Source organism: Chanos chanos, chromosome 5, assembly GCF_902362185.1.
Source record: "Chanos chanos chromosome 5, fChaCha1.1, whole genome shotgun sequence".
Lineage (NCBI taxonomy): Eukaryota > Metazoa > Chordata > Actinopteri > Gonorynchiformes > Chanidae > Chanos > Chanos chanos.
In genome coordinates, this window is record NC_044499.1 from 38,556,421 (window position 1) to 38,573,434 (window position 17,014).

General features: G+C 42.4%; 1 protein-coding gene across 1 annotated transcript; it reads right to left on the bottom strand.

Moving 5' to 3' along the window:
- Positions 1-3,153: 3,153 nt before the first annotated feature.
- kif5bb (kinesin family member 5B, b) lies at positions 3,154-16,786 on the bottom strand. The gene is made up of 25 exons (XM_030774987.1): positions 16,661-16,786; positions 11,033-11,120; positions 10,620-10,693; positions 10,331-10,435; positions 10,187-10,235; positions 9,843-9,898; positions 8,955-9,042; positions 8,711-8,835; positions 8,481-8,585; positions 8,207-8,352; positions 7,859-8,007; positions 7,467-7,657; positions 7,234-7,302; positions 6,927-7,133; positions 6,424-6,567; positions 5,998-6,186; positions 5,692-5,809; positions 5,262-5,317; positions 4,859-4,968; positions 4,667-4,768; positions 4,503-4,563; positions 4,339-4,410; positions 3,939-4,043; positions 3,434-3,650; positions 3,154-3,293 (listed from the first exon to the last, which is right to left on the bottom strand). Exons 1-25 carry the CDS (start codon positions 16,784-16,786, stop codon positions 3,154-3,156), a joined length of 2,892 nt encoding a protein of 963 aa, XP_030630847.1.
- Positions 16,787-17,014: the final 228 nt, after the last annotated feature.

Below are 17,014 nucleotides of genomic sequence, written 5' to 3' on the forward strand. Positions count from 1 at the left end.
TGCATACACTGTTTATCTTTTAGATACACACATACACGAAGAACAAGGAAAAACTCCACACAGTTACCCTGTTTACTTCTAAATTTTATTCAAGCTTCATGTCAAGGGGTGAAAATTTGAGCCTACAGTAAGCAATTTGAGGAAATATCCACAGCAGTTCAGTTCTATCTAAGATTACACACATATTTGGGAAATGACTGTACACAAACCAACCTCCCTCTTAATCATTCTCGTTTATATCAAGAGAGACACATTCCCAACAACTACTCAAAGGTAGTCGATGCTTATCAGCAATCTTTTAGATACATTACCCTGGCATTAGAAACTAAGAAGTTATAGATTAAAAAAACAAAAAGCATGGAAGAATGCATCAGTGTGGTATTTGAGATGCTCTTTTTTTTTTCTCAGTTTTTGCTAAGTGCAGTTTGCAAACGAGATGATATAGTTTAAAGTGCTTGTAAAGGGATATGGTGTAAAACTGTGGGAGGGGGGGAAAAAAATAAAAAAATAAAAACCAAAAATCTGGGGACTGTTATGTTTTGTCATTTGAACACGTTTTAAAAGCAAAATCCCATTTCTTCCCTTTGAAAGGGGAATATTGATAATCGGTATCATGTTTGATCAATATAGCACATACCAAGCCAGGAATTTACACCACCTTTTGGCTATTGCCTTGCTACAACTACGACAAAAAAAAAAAAAAAAAAGTACACTATGAGAGTACACAAATTCCAGATCGAATTTCTGTGGTGGTTTCTCCAGAGGCCCAAAAAAAAAACCAAAAAAAAAAAAAACCCCAACAACAACAACAAACACCAGTGGATCCTAAAATAACAACACAAGAGAAATCAAAACAACGTCAGTCATAAAAAAAAAACAAAACAGCAATAACAGAAGTCAAAACTTCTGTCTACAGCAAACAGCAATAAATAAATCAACAAAGCCTACTTCCAAATATGACAAAAAAGAAATTATGCCACCAAATTATTTAAGAGACTTCAACCCAAACTAAGCTCCACCTTTTCAGATCAGACTAGCCAATGGAAGGCAGACAGGAAGCAGACATTTTGTTTCGTATCAAATCATTTGGTCGATGTCCTCTTACAGAGATAAAGACCAAAAGTCTCTGATACTCTGTCGGATCCAGTTACCAAAATGGTCAACCACAACCCTGCATCTGCCTCGCTATGTAACATACAGCTATTCACTGCCTTTGAATTTGGTTGAAAGGCTACAATAACCGCTGTATTACCCCTTTGTACCGACTAAATGACAACCCATAAACATTCTTTTAAGTCACTAAACGAAACTGGGTTACCAAATTCACATCAGTACTGCTCAGGCGTATGTGATACTGGTTGACATGATTAATTGAATAAGACATGTACTGCTTATGAGCATATTCTTACAGGTGGCGCCTTGGCTTGGATCTAGACAATAAAGGAGTGTTAATGTAACAGTATAATTCTCCTGAATTATATGTTCATTACATACAATTCCTACTCAGGCACAGAGACAGAATGTGCACTCAGAGGGAGTTGCGAGCCCATGAAGGTCATCCTTCCTTTAAAAGGAGCAACGATATTATCGTAATGACAAAACTGCACAGTAAGAGAAAATCTCTCTAACTCTATTCCAGACACATCTGATATGCCGTGCCTAATTGTATAAAGATCGTTCACTGAAAAAAACAACAAAAACAAAAACAAAAACAAACGATGGCTAGCTTTATGTCAAGAATCTCATTGAACCCACTTATTTTAAGGGGGGGAAAAGTCACCGTACATAATCAGTTTATAGTTATTCATAAATAGAATTGACATTTTCAGTGGTGCTGATACCCTTTTGCCTTATTCAGTACACAATTAAACCCATCAGCTCCAAAAAACAACATCAATGATAATAACATCAGACCACAAATAAGAAGCCTTTCATGTCCACTGAGACAGAGCATAAATACACGTTTAAATATGCTGATATTTCTCCTTCGCTTACAGTACACTTAAAACATTACGCTTTCATACAGTGTTTCAATATACTTGTGTATAAAGGTGTGTAACTTTTAAAAGCAGCTTTTTTTTAAAAAAAAAAAAAAAAGAAAAAAAAAAATCATTTTTCACCTATCTCGTTCTGTCCTATACAAAAAACCCTTTTCTTTCTATACTTTCTTCTCTTTTTTTTCAGTTTGCTCATCTTACTTCCTCATACAAGTATGCTACATGCTCAACTATATTCAGTGACCCTAATTCCACCAGTTCAAAAATAATAAAGCCAGTCCAGTGTTCCTCCAGTACAGTGGAGCTGTAGTGTGTTGTGTGTACTTTCAACTCAATCCTTCAAGCTTAGCAAATCTAGTAAACAAGAGCACGAGAGAACAAGACCAGTCTCTCCAAAACAAAAGTAGAATACACTGTACATAAATGGAGGCTAAGATGAGGTTTCAACTAATTATGTTTGTTTCCTGTTTTTTTTTTCTTTTTTTTCCCTCCCCCATTCCGACTTTTTAAAATTTTGTAACATACATTCAACTTGGAACAGTGCAGGACTAAAATTGCAGAACGTGAGTGAAAATGAACTGTGCAACAGTGGAACGCTACACACTAGTTACAAAGTTACAAAGTTTATGGAAATGCAACAGAGGCCTAGGGTTGCACTGGACCGTTCTCTTTTTCTTTTTTTATAGTTTTGTCCTATGCTTTTGAAGGGACAGAGAGGCCTTTAATGGGAGATTAATGGAAAGGGGATCTGTACAGCCCAGGTAGGTTTCTAATTTCATACATACATATATATAAATACTTATATTCATATGTATATATTTGTCAGTGTGGACATTCATCCTTAGAACTGCCCTATGATTTTTGGAATGCCAATTCAGTTCTTCTGGGTCATCTCTTTTTTTCAGTATTCAGCAGCTAGACACAGAGGAGAAAGAAAGAGAGATGTATTAATAACACAAATGACAAATATTTCATTGTAGATCATTATATATATCAGTTGGTTCCCATTAGAGCTGTTTGCGTGGGCTTGGAAAACAGCTCCACTTAATCTCCTCATCACTTCTAAAATACCCATGATGCTTGACGGCTTTTAGTTTACATTCATCTTGTGCAGAGATAAAATAGGCTGATGTCTGATTGGTTGACCAGTGCCTGCTCACTTCTTGTCCTGTTTGACTGCACCTCCTCCACGGATGCCGCCTGACTGGTTATTCTGGAAGAGCCCGGTTCCAGAGCGGTTGACGTTGGGGTGGGTGGGGGAGGCCACGGGGGGCTGGCCAGGCCTGATGGGTTTGGCTGCAAGGAGAGCATGTGATATATTAAACCACATGGACAGGCCATCTGATCGGTCAGATCTGATTGTCTGTCTGCATTCTGAAGTCAAAGAAGATTTTAGAAACGGGTTCCGCTTTGTGTGTGTGTGTGTGTGTCCTAACCTATCTGTGCAGAGTGTCCCCTGCGAGCCATGTTCTTGGCTCTGACAGCCTCTTTGATGCGGTCCACCTCCTGTTGGTAACGCTTGCGGTCACGAGCGGCGTTCTCTTTGGCCTCTTTCAGAGCCGTCTCCAAAGCCTTCACCCTCTCAGCCGTCGCACGCAGACGCTTCTCCAGTTTAGGCAGCTCGCAACGCAGATCTGCATTATCACGCACCAGCTACACATACAGTCACAGAGACGGAGGGGAAAAAAAATCTTAATATGATTACCAAAATGCTTATTAGCTCTTTCAACAGCTCAAACAGTCTCACCGCAAATCTACAACCTCAAGTCAAGTTGATGTCAAGTCAAGTTGATGTGACACTTTTCTGGGTTAAATGAACATCATATCATGTTGTCTTCCACATACATCTACACACATCGTAACTAAATAAGGGAGTGAGTTCCTACATATGTATCGCTGTGTGGACTTTGGAGAGGCAGGCTTCTGTATGTGGTTGTGTACCTGTTTGTGGACTTTGGTGAGCTGCTCCAGGTTGTTCTCCAGGAAAGATATCTTCTGTTTCTGAGCAGCACTGCCTCCAGTGTCATCTGAGTCCATCTCAGCACTCTGTATTATCACAACAGCAGTAACATTATACATTCTCAAAAAACAGACACATTCTTTTGTTTGACTTCAACTGCGCTACACACAATCTTTGCTAAATGTACAATGTGAATGAAAATTTCAGTGGGTAAAAAAAAATCTGATCTGAGAAGGTAGAAACTGAACATACTTAATGAAAGAAAGGGAGGCAGTTTGAGATTAGAATATGTTTAGAGGAGGATGCTAGGGAAGAATTCAGTGATGTCATAAAGGAAGCTGTGAATTCCAATCTGCACCAGCCAATCAGCTTGTGACACACCTTCTTGACTCTTGTGGCCAGATCCTGCACAAACAGCTTCCTCAGGTTGTGAAGGGTCTGTAGCTCCTTTGCCTGGAGAGGGAACAGGCCACGCTGAGTATACATACACGCACACACAGGCGCACAAACACATAAACACACAAACATAACAATGTTTCACTCACCACTGTCTCCTCTAATCCTTTAAGGTCCTGTCTGGCCTGCTCCCTTCTATCCTGCATCACCCTGCATACACACACACGCAGACGCAGACGCACATACAGAGTCAGTTCAGAGCAATGTGAATATAACTCTTAAAGTATGAAATCAGAAAGAATGCTAAACGTACGTGAGCTCGTGGAGTTTGCGGCTCTTCTCCTGGTCAGTGGTTTTGAGTTTCTCATGCTCCACTCTAAGACGCTCCTGCTCCAGCATGATCTTCTGATTCAAACTGCACACGCACACAGAGACACACAGCAATTAAAGGCCACCGGAACTTCACACAACTACACAATATTGTGTGTGTGTGTGTGTGTCTTACTCCTGTAGTTCAGTGATGAGTTTCTCTTTGACGTCCAGTTCATCTCTAAGGCTGCTGATCTGTTTCTGATGGGCCTCTCTGTGGCCCTGGATTTGTTTTTCCACTGCCTCCTGAGATGAAAAACACACACACAGACCTATTAGTGTACTGGATATACATGTAAAAGCACACAGGAGAAACGCTCATACACACTCATACAATAGATAACTTTCAGCCAGGCAAAAAAACTGTAATTAAAAACTAGATTAGCCCCTAGAAAATTCACCATCACAGAGTACCTAATTACAGCCTGACAAGACATCATAGTGAAGGTCGTTGTCTCACTAGATGTGAATTCATTTTGTGCAATATTTTAGGGTTATGGCTGAGAGCATTTAATGATCTGTCATTATGACAGACATACCTTAACTTCATTGGCTGTCTGGATCTCATTCTCCTTCTCCATAGCATGAACTTTCTCTGTGGGGCGAAAACATCACGCTATCACACTCACTGTTACAATGACTCACCACCAGTGGGCTCTACACTCTGCCTGGGAATTGTGTCTTTACTAGATCAGGGAAAACTAAACTCAAGGCAAAAACTATGCAATATTCATGCAAACCTATGCAATATTCATAAAAAAGAAATCACTGAGGTGTTCTCAGTATACATAATAAATAATAAGATATGAATTACAAATCAGTCGTGATCAGGTTCAGATGATCGCTGATTGCAAAAGCCCAGTTTAAGCGTTTCAGTGAATAAAGTGTTTAAGAGAATAACTCAACAAGGAGGACAAACATCAGCTGATTTTTGTGTGTGTGTGTGTGTGTGTGTGTGTGTGTGTTTACCCTGAGCACTGAGTTTGACAAGCTCCTCGTTAAGTGCATCCACATTCTCCTCCAGCTGCCTCTTCTTCTGCTCCACATTCTGCAGATACTCCGTCAAAGACTTGATCTTCGCCTCATGCTAGAGAGAGAGAAAGAGAGAGAGAGAGAGAGAGAGAGAGACACAGAGAGAGTGAGAGAGAGACAGAGAGAGAAGCAGGATGGGGAGTACTGAGTGATTCAGTGTGTCAATCACAATTTGACTGTAAACGTGCCACACTTGTCCCCCCCCGCCCCCACGGGCCCGGCGTAGCGGGCCGGCGTCGTTACCTGGGAGATGCGCAGCTGGCACGCGGCCAGCTCCTTCTCGTTCTCGTCCATCTTCTTGTTGCTGTCGGCCTGAGCGCTCTCCAGCTGCTTACTGCGCTTGACCAGAGTCTTGACCTCCGACTTGAGTTTACTGATGTACAGCCTCGCCACGGTGAACTCCTCATCAATCACACCACTGCCCTCATGCTGCTGAGAGACACCGCGGGGAGAGCGGGGAAAAGAAACAGAACGTGGCGGGGAAAAGATGGAAAATAAACAGCAGAAAGATCACAATTATAGGTTAACAAATGTCAATAGCTGAAGTGGTTCGCATGAAAGAAAAATAATTTATGATGTCCTGGTAAAGATGACATTACTGTGGCACAGATATAATTATGGTAAAATATGGTAGTTATGGTAAAAATGACCGTAGCCTTTGGCTTTTACCTTGAGGTCATTGCTTCCTACAGCGATGCCAATTTCTGCCAGGTCTTTGAGAAGGGAGGACATCATCTCTGTAACCCTCTTCTTCTGGTGGTTCGTCATCTCCTTTAACTTCTGAAGCTCTGAGTCTATAGAGGCCAGAATACTCTGAGAAAATCAAGACAAACACAAAACAGACACCAGTTAGGAAAAAGTAGTGGTAAAGGCTACAGTCATTCAACATCCACTGAAGGTTTTGGGGTTGATTTAGTTTTAAGCCGAGCTCAATTCCATTGCACGAAACTGCTCAGAAATCAAGACTGTAGTAAACCCAGACCTTTGACCCTGGCTTCAGTCAATCTTCCTTCAATATCTGTACACTGTCTAATGCTTCTCAACGGTTTATAATGAACTGAGGATATCATTTTTGGGAAGCAGCATTTTTTTCTCGAATAATGGGTCGAGCGATAATGTCATAAAAACCAAGCAGAATGTCAAATGGTACGAGAAACACAAAAGGTTCATACAGATTTCTGGTTGAGTTCCTCGCTGAGAGTCTCAAACTCTTTGGTCTTGTCTTCCACCTCTTGACTCTTCTGGTCATAGTTGACAGCTAATTCTTCCAGAGCCTGAAGCACCTCCTTAACCTCCTCCTTTGACGCCTCGTTCTCCAGCTGCAGACGAGTCAGCTCAGCCTGCAGGTTGTCGTGGTCTCGCCGCGTCGACGCCAACAGCTATAAACAGACAGAAATAATATTTCTATTAATCCTCATTTCTGTATATTAGGAACTCCCTGCACAGTGTAAATATTATTAAAATAGTTCAGACTCTCACCTCCTCCTGTTCTAGCATCTGCTGCTTGAGTTTCTCGGCCAGCTGAGACTGCTGATTAATCTCATCATCCTAAAGGAGAAAAGGATGAATGATTACGAGCGGATTCTCTAACAAGCCCAGAAAAATAGAACTTCTTCTCGTTTGGCGTACGCCGCTGTGAGGTGCAGTGACATTGAGAGAAAAGTCTTCTCGTTAGTGGAAAGAATGCGTATAACGAGAGTGTCTTTTCTCACCTTGTCGTCCAGCTGTTTGTAGAGTTTGGCAAGCTCTGCTTCACATTTCTCTTTTTCTGCGTCGGTCAGTTTGACTCCGGGGATGTTGGGAGTGGAAGCGATCTTGTCGTTATTCACCATGTTGTCCAGAGCGAGAACTTCGGCGTTGGCTTTCTCTTTATCGTACTGCTCCTCAGTGGGTACCGTCTCACCTAATGCACAAACACAACATAAATGAGTGAGTGTGTGTGAGCGTGTGTGTGTGTGTGTCCGTCTGTCTTAGCACTAGCCCCTATGTTCTTAAGGAGCACACACAGGGACATTTGAGTGTGTTCAAACTGACAGAGATGATGCTCTGTGTCACAGTGTATGGAGCGTGCCTGTGTGAGTGAGTGTAAGTGTGCGCGTCTCACCATTTCTCCAGCGGTTAAGTTCGTTCTCCAGCCAAGTGATGGTGCTGCGTAGTGTCTTATTTTTCTCTTTCTCCTTCTCGTATTTGCTCTTCCACTGTTCAGCAGTCAGCTCCACATTCACGGTCACTGTGTTCTTAATGGTCTTTGCTCTGAGGACACAGAAAACAACAACGTGACCATCACATTCCAACATACATTCAGGTGCACATACGATCCATACAAGTTAACACAAAAAAAATTGCAGTAAAAGAAAATGTTTGTACGTACTACTCATAGACATGACTTTGTGATCACTCTGCTGAAAGGAGAAATGTGTGAGAGAGTGTGTGTGTGTGTGTCTATTCTCACCTCTGTCCAAACAGCAGTGTGGATTTGGTTTCAGCCTCATTGAAAGAGGAAGGAGAGCAGCAGATAACGATGGTCGTCCTGCAGTTCCCTCCCAGAGAGTCCTGCAGAATCCTCGTCATCTTACTGTCTCTGTAGGGAACGTACGTCTGACACACAGCGAGACAGAGAGAGAGAGATGTTAATATACCTGAAGAAAAAAAACCACACAGAACACACAACCAGAAAGGTAAAAGTCCCACACATCGAGAGGGCATACAGGTTTTAAAGGACGTACCGTTGCCTCGGCCAGTGCAGAGATAACATTGCCCAGAGCTGAGAGGGATTTGTTGATGTTTTTGGCTTCATCCAGCACGGCTCCTTCAGCTCCCGTCTTACTGACCTATATCAACACAGATACGTGCCCCACAAATGAACGGGCAAAAAGCGACATTAAAGAGTGGAAAACGCACAGGAACGGAAAAGGGGAAGAACGGTGATAAAAGAAGGGGGTTAGAGCAGCTTTACCTTCTCGCTGCCGGCCAAGTCGACCAGGTAGAGTTTGCCACTGAGTTTCTGCTCGGTCTGAGTGTTCTCCTGCTTGACGTTGATGAGGAAAATACTGTGACTCCTGGAGCTGTGTTCATTCATATCTAACAGGCAGACAAAAGCCATTTACCAATCAGGCTAAGGATGACAGTCATGTTCATAGTTCATATCAGTAGGATCATGTTTATGTTCATAGTTCATATATGAGTCTGTCTCCACTAACTTGTGACAGCCACGTGTCTGTTGGATTTGCCCTCATCAATAGTGTCCATCACTTCTTCTGGACTGCAGACAAACCGCTCAGTGCAACCCTGCAGACAGAGCACGCGAGAGAGAGAGAGAGAGAGAGAGAGAGTGAGAGAGAGAGAGTGCGAGAGAGAGGGAGCGAGAGAGAGGGAGACAGAGAGAGCGTGTGAGAGAGAGGGAGGGAGGGAGGGAGAGAGAGTGCGAGAGAGAGAGAGAGAGAGAGAGAGAGAGAGAGAGGGAGAGAGAGAGAGAGAGCGAGCGAGAGCGAGAGAGAGAGAGGGAGACAGAGAGAGTGCGAGAGAGAGAGAGAGAGAGAGAGAGAGAGCGAGAGAGAGAGAGAGAGAGAGAGAGAGAGTGCGAGAGAGAGGGAGAGAGAGAGAGAGGGAGGGAGACAGAGAGAGTGTGTGAGAGAGAGGGAGAGAGAGAGAGAGAGAGAAAGAGAGAGAGAGAGGGAGAGAGGGAGGGAGACAGAGAGAGCATGTGAGAGAGAGGGAGAGAGAGAGAGAGAGAGAGGGAGGGAGACAGAGAGAGCGTGTGAGAGAGAGGGAGAGAGAGAGAGAGAGAAAGAGAGAGAGAGAGAGGGAGGGAGACAGAGAGAGCATGTGAGAGAGAGGGAGAGAGAGAGAGAGAGAGAGAGAGGGAGGGAGACAGAGAGAGCGTGTGAGAGAGAGGGAGAGAGAGAGAGAGAGAGAGAGAGAGAGAGAGAGAGAGAGAGAGGGAGGGAGACAGAGAGAGCGTGCGAGAGAGAGAGAGAGAGAGAGAGAGAGAATGGTGAGTGGTCTTGAAGACAAGAACTTTCCGGATCAGGTAACTACACTGATCTCACCCCATGTCAATTCAGTTGTGGCTGTAAAGTAAATCTCACCTTGACATATGGGACTCTGTTCTTGTCTTCATGCACTGACAGATTAGTCTTAGAAACTGCATAACAGAGAAAAAGACAATGCATGGTTTAACACTAAGTCATTAATTACTTACTCAATTAATTAAACACAAAAACGCAAAAAGAAGGCTGCATAAGGTTCTCTAAATGTTGGTATCAGATAACTAACTAAACCTGTTATAACGTGGAAGGACACCCAAGGGTCAATCAGTGTTCCGGCCCGTCTCCAAACAGAACTGCAGCTAGACGTTCTGTTCAGGTGGAGTCACGATAACAACTACCACACACAGAAACCAAACAGAACTGAGGTCCAACATCTTACTCACCATCCAGCAAGTCTCTGATTTTATCCAGATAAATCTCAAAATATGACACCTGTCAAAGCAAAACAAACAGTCAGTCACAGATAGGAAACACCAGAAACATATTCATTCATGCATTCATTTATTCATTCCAAGTTAAACTGGTACCTTGATATGAAACTCCAGGTTCTCATCCATGGAATAAATATAGTTAAATATGTCCTGGACAATCCTTGGAATTATCCCCATTGCATCTGGATCATGCAGGTTCCCCTGGGCAAACACAAAACCGTAATTTTTTTTATAGTCAAAATAGCAAATAAGAAGAGATATCTACTGACACAATCTGCTTGTTTATGAAATGAAAATGTAGCGGTAAAATGTAATCTTAGCAGTACATCTGAGGCCCTGGGTCTTTTTGTTGGTTTGTTTTTTAGGGGGAAACATATAGTCTCACCTCCATGGTGTGCGTTTTGCCAGAAGAGGTCTGTCCATAGGCAAATATAGTACCGTTGTATCCTTCAAGCACATCTGTGGGTAGAGCCACAAAGAGGCATGTAAACTTCAGAAACAGCTTCCAATACAGATACTCACAAATTCCTCTTAACCACAGTAACACAAATCACATCAATACCATTAGGTCTTTACCATAAGGCCGAGAGCATTAATGCAAACGGTTCCAAATTAACTGGAGCAAAGCTGCTTTCAATTCATCTTATTCAGATTTCATAACTGTTGGTAATTATCCAACTGCATAATCATTTGTGAAGGAATATTTTAAGGTAGTCTTTATCACAGTTTATCAAAAGCATTATATTCTCCCTAGCGCCCCCTAGTGTTGCCTGACCATCTAAAGGTCTGAGTTCCCACCTTTAACAATCTTCTGAGCACAGGCGTTATACACCTGCTCCTGTGTGGTGCTGGACTGGAAAACACGGTCAAATATATACGGCTTCCCCTGGGAGAGAATGACAGAGGGACACAGAGAGACAGAGAGAGAGAGAGAGAGAGAGAGAGAGAGAGAGAGAGAGACAGAATGAATTAGTCTGTCACTGTGTGTCAAAACAGGGAGCAGTGCTGTCCAGTGACTATATACAGTGCTTGGTGCTGTGCGTGTGTGTGTCTTTATGTGTGTGTGTGTGTGTGTGCGTGTGCGTGTGTGCGTGCGCATGCTCTGTCTGGTTTACAGAAGCTCTGTAAAGTGTCTTTGTTAGGCCTGTGTGGTCCATGCTAAGCTGAGAGCTCTGTTGGCTTGGGGCAGTATTGTACCATAATGCAATCAGCTGACCCCAGTCATAAGACTGAGAGAACAGCACTTCTAGAGGAGTGAACTCTAACCTCAGATAGCACACAGTCAGATTAAACATAGGCCTGGGTCTCAGTGTTCTTCAAAAGCTGTCTCTATGTCTTTCCCCTACACGCATGTTAATAAAAAAAAAAAACCATGAATAGATTTAAACTGTAGGATTACTATAGCCCAAAACTGTGTCTGCTGCCACTCTGCAACTGACTAAGATGACAACACCAGCTGAAAATATATTAACAAACAGACATGGGGGGTGGGGGGGTGACTTAATAGTTTAATCATGGTTCTGCTATGACATTATCCAAAAAAGATGTTACAATACAACAGGAAAGAAAAAAGGAGGGTGAAAAACACACACAAACAGGCCTCAGTCTTTCACAAACAAACAAAACAACACTTTGAAAACTGTTGGTTTAATCTGATTAATCCGGAGCATCTTCATTGTGATTGTGTTGGGAGTGCTGTTGTAGTGAGTATTCTATAATAAGATTACAGAAGACACAGGTCTTAATGAAAGATGAGAGAATGTTAGAGTCTAATGAATGTAGGCAGGTCTTCATAAAGGTGAAGAGTGTCTTCTAATCCTCCTGCTCATTCAGGTACGATTATTCACGCTGCCTAAGCCGCTTACAGCTGCTAGTCAGAGGAAAAGACATTTCATCATAAAAATCCCAGCATGGCTACAGATTTCTGTCATCATCATCATCATCATGCTTTCATTGTACTTGGCTTGAGGGAAAAAACAAACAAACAAAAAAAAAAAAAAAACACCACCAACACCACACACTTAAGCTAAGCTGCTTACATTGAAGTATATCGGCATGTTCTGAATGTTGTCTTGAGAGTAACTGATGTAATGTGTATTTAGAAGGAAATCTGACCAATAGCAGCCCAATATTACCGAGCATGTTGAAATAATAAGAATCATCATCATCATCATCATCATCATCATCATTCTGGCTGACTGGTGCCCTGTCAGTTACCTGATTAAGATCTGCAGTGTAAACACATAGAGAGGGCGAGATGAGCTGAAGTGGAAAGTGGAGTAAGAAAAGAGGACTTTCATTCATTAAGATCACACTTCTCCTGTCATTCACAGCCATGGGAAAGACACAACCACTGCCAGCACGGAGCCCTGGTTATGAAATGAGGGCATAACTACCTTATCAAACGTTTATTACAGCACCATGGATGATGCAAAAGGTCTTCATTATGACCGGTATCGAAAATAAACAACGTCACATGCACACACAGCCCTCTGGGTCTGTCTCAACATTGGGACGCTGTGTGCTCCTAATTAAAGATCCACATTACGCCCAGAGGACAAGGAAGGGAACAGAGAGACAGAGAGAGGAGAGACTGGGTGTGTACAGACTCTGAAGGAGCGGTGAGAGGGAGAAGTGGAGAGGAAAGATATATGTTGGAATTACAGATTCAAATATGAACTGCTAACGCTGTGACGCCTGATTCTAGAGCATAAAGCAATGTTACTGGTTTCGAAACACCAACAGGAACAATTGCTGTGGTAAATTCTATCCTGCCAAACTGTTGATCTGTTTATCGGGCAATTTAACATTTTGGTTCATCGGTAAGAGAGAGCCAGAGAGCTTCACCTGAAGTTAAGACATTATCCAAGACCATCTCTGACTATAGTGACAAACTGGTCAAGAAGCACAGGTGACCCCCCCCCCCCCCCCCCCCACGGGCTGCCTCAGTCTGTTCTCCTCTCTCGTCAGCGGCATAAATCAGGGCTGACGGTAATGGACGGCTTTACTTTGTGTTGTCAGTGGTTTCATTATAACTAAGCTTGTTAACCTGACACACCCTCTCTCCTCCAAATCTCTGCTCTGTTCTGTTATTTAATCCCTTTTGTGATATGTTCACGAAGCCCTGTCACACTGCCATCTCTGAGCAAGAAGAGATTAGCAAGAACAAGACACATCTGGAAGTTAAACAGATCTAAGGTGATTACCCAAGTCAACTTTATAAACAGCAACAGCAAAGGCGTGTCACTTCAGGCCTTTACAATTAGGAGATTCTAACGTATGCGACCGTTAAGACCAAATCTATTCAAAGCTCTACGACTCCGACCGTAACAACTACTTTAAGAATGAACGCGTTCTAAGTCACAAAAGCAGAACTTCACAAGAGAACATCAGCCTCAAACCATTAACCACAGCAGTCTTGTTGATATATCCTAATTGTTCTGACCTTTTAATAATGTGCTTTTATACCCCTTTAATGGAATGAGAATTTACAAAAACACACACACACACACACACACAGGAGATGAAGAATCTGCATGACCCCAAAAATGAACTACCACAGTGCTGCGTGAGTGAGAATAGGAGACAGAAACTCAAGCATGAATAATTCACGTCCCTTGCTCCTCTCACAGACTTCAGCACATCCTCAAAGGAATCTGTATCATGAGGACTATCTGAGTGAAATATGCCACTGCTGTAGGCTTAGTAACCAAACAGCCAACGAAGCTGCTTGTGTGCAGTTTCAAGACGTAAGTGAGCTTATTAATGGCTTGTGTTCGGTATTGAGATTAAGTACGCATGCCTGTTTCTGTTGCTGAGATAAAGTACAGGCTCAAATGAGCTAGTATTATAGAATGAGGTAAACCGTTATGCACAGAAAATGTGTGAGACACAAAAAAATGTGTGGGGACACACCTCTGGGAAAACACGGGCCCAGTGGAGAACTTTTAAACGACTCAGAGAGGTTTTTCAGCAGAGAGAGTTAAATTATTTATAGTAATTAAATAAAAGTGTTAGGCTGTAATGAACTAATAGGTAACTGCTGAGCATGCGCGCGCGTGCGTGTGCGTGTGTGTATGTGTGTGACAGTGAACATCCCACTTGGAGAGACTGGTCTGAGTTCCTCCATTACTGTAAGACAAACTACCCAATTTGTATCCTGTTTATCCCTGTGCTACCTGTCTTCTGCAGGCCATTAGATAAACACACAGAGACACACAGACCTCATTACAGACTGATCAAACTTTGTAGGGTAGGCAGTTATTCAGTTTGATGCTGACAGGCCAAAACAGCTGGAGGATCTATCTTATTTGGCAGATGACCAGTGACTTCTCTCCACACACACCATACACCACACACCACACACACAAGTGCACAAAGGGTTGAGTGTTGGTCTCACTGTCTTTGTGGGCTAGTCACAGTGCATGCCAATTATAAGGACCACGGAAATGAAAATGAACACTGTTCAAAAGTACAGTGCAATAGTTCAGTTGAACTGCCAATTAGCCAAACAACATGTAAAACCGATGAATCCAAGGAACTCTTCCTCTCCATGTGTATGACGCACTAGGCCTTCCATTCCTCACCACGTTCCCTTACGGTCTGGCTGCACTGAAAGACGCAACAACATATGCAAAAAGACAAAGGACTCCTACAAAGAAATGTGTCTCTCTTCAGACAGACCTTCCTCAGATATCTTAATCCCTGCTCAGCCAAACCAAGGCCCAGCCCTTCATATCACAATACCATCTAAACTCAACATGCAATAAAAATAGACATACTGATTGAAGTAATGAGAGGAGCCTAAATTATAACTGAAAAGCTAAAAATCCACAAACAGCAGTGACAGCTATTCAATGCTATCCCTGTAGGTTGATGTGATAGGTCTATTTTTAAACTAAACATTTGCCATTCTTTTCCACGAAAAGAAAAAAAAAGTCAGGGTGTGTGGGCATGAGTGAACTGTGACCATGTTCATTAAAAACAAGCTTAAAAAGATGCACGGTGATATCAGACCAAATCAGGCAATATCATCAAAAACCTGAACTGTTAACTAACAAAAAGCCACCCAACTGAAATGTGTCGGAATATACAAATTAACAAAGAAGCCACGAGGGGTAATCTTGCTGACATGCAATGAGTTCTCTAATCCCAGGGCAGCTGTCAATAGACGCCCCCACCATTTTCAGGCGATGTGATGAGAGGAAGGCCATCGTAATCAAATGACAGTTGCAGAACTATATGCGGAAAGCGTTTTATCAAGTGAAATAAATTTGACTACAAAAATATAATTTATTTACATATCTGATGAAAACTGGCTGACAATCTGTGATGGGAAATGAGATAAATAACCTGACTAGCGAGGCTGCTAATCTGTGTTACAAGTTTCTGCGCTATTGTTTTAAATACTGTCTCTTATAACTCACTGACTGGAAATACAGACAGTGTCAACACATAGTTTGTCTCCTTCTGGCTTTGTTTAGTTACGCATGTCTGATCAAATCGGGACATGTCATGATGGGATGCTAAAACATCGTGCTAACTAGCTAACCACTGGGTTAAAATATTAATTTCTGTAATCTCTGTTATTTCACAAATCAAACACTGGAAAATACGAGCTTCTCGATAAATATGGGTCCTGCATTATACGACGAATCATGAGCTGCCGTGATTTATTTCTGCTTGTCCGGACAGCGACTGAATGAAAACATCAACTAAATGACAGCAACTTAAATGGTTAGCCACCCGAATTCACTTTAGAATGCGTCATAAATCGATGACTGATAAGATATATATTTAACAGTTACGATTGGCTAACATCAGACAAGGGGACCTCTGGAATTATTTAAATTAGCCAGCTACCTTGCTAACCTATCTACCAGTTACCAACAGTTGGTGTCGATGCGCACATCACTGGGTGGAATGGTAGCAGATAGTGAACAATGGTGAACTATCGGTAGTTATCAAAATCAGATCTGCTGAATTAATATTGTTCCTGTACAAGTGATCGCTTTATGTTAACGTTACACATTATACTCTCAAGGTTACTATGACTGGACCAAGTAAACGTTAGATTTACAAATTTATATCGGGATGCAGACGTTTTACAACGTATCCACCTCATTAATAACAAATATAGGCCACGATTCTGTATTTTTAACCCTTCTCTGTAGTTTTGACCATATCAATCAATACATAGCCCTAAATATATAAAATAAATCGGAGAGACTGTTGCTATCTGTACGAATGACAAGCAATATCTTGAGTTGTTTCACGGGACCAGTTATGCTAGCAAACAGGCTAGCATAAGTCACAAGCCCTTAGCTGGCGTTAACGCTAACTAAGCCAGCTAGCGTTAGCAGTCATTCATAGGCTACAAGATGGGTGTTTCCAATGGTTTTAGTTCGAAGATTAATATAGACTTACCCCAATTACCACACTGTCATCTCCTTGAAACTTCGGGATATATTTATCGCCTCTCATGACCTCCGCACTATTCAATGGCCTGAAACGGCACATCACTTTGATGGTGCACTCCGCCGGGTCCGCCATCTTTCCCGAAGAATTGGGATGGGGTGTCACAACACCAGATAGATCCTGCAATCGGGATCTAAACGGGGGTTGCACCAGATGATCTGGACCCCTCGAATTTAACTTGTTTTGCGTGCAACTTGATTGACGGTATATATCGCCAAAATCTCTTGGATCCTGGATTCACTCTCACCCGATCGTCACAGCCATCACGGGATAGTCTCGCTCTCGCAACAGAATCTTTCTGTG

Coding starts and splice junctions, on each gene's coding strand:
- kif5bb (XM_030774987.1), bottom strand. CDS start 16,786: ATGGCGGACCCGGCGGAGTGCACCATCAAAGTGATGTGCCGTTTCAGG. Junction 7,658..7,858: donor ACTTAACCGCTGGAGAAATG/GTGAGACGCGCA, acceptor TTTGTGCATTAG/GTGAGACGGTACCCACTGAG. Junction 3,294..3,433: donor GGGACACTCTGCACAGATAG/GTTAGGACACAC, acceptor CTCTCCTTGCAG/CCAAACCCATCAGGCCTGGC.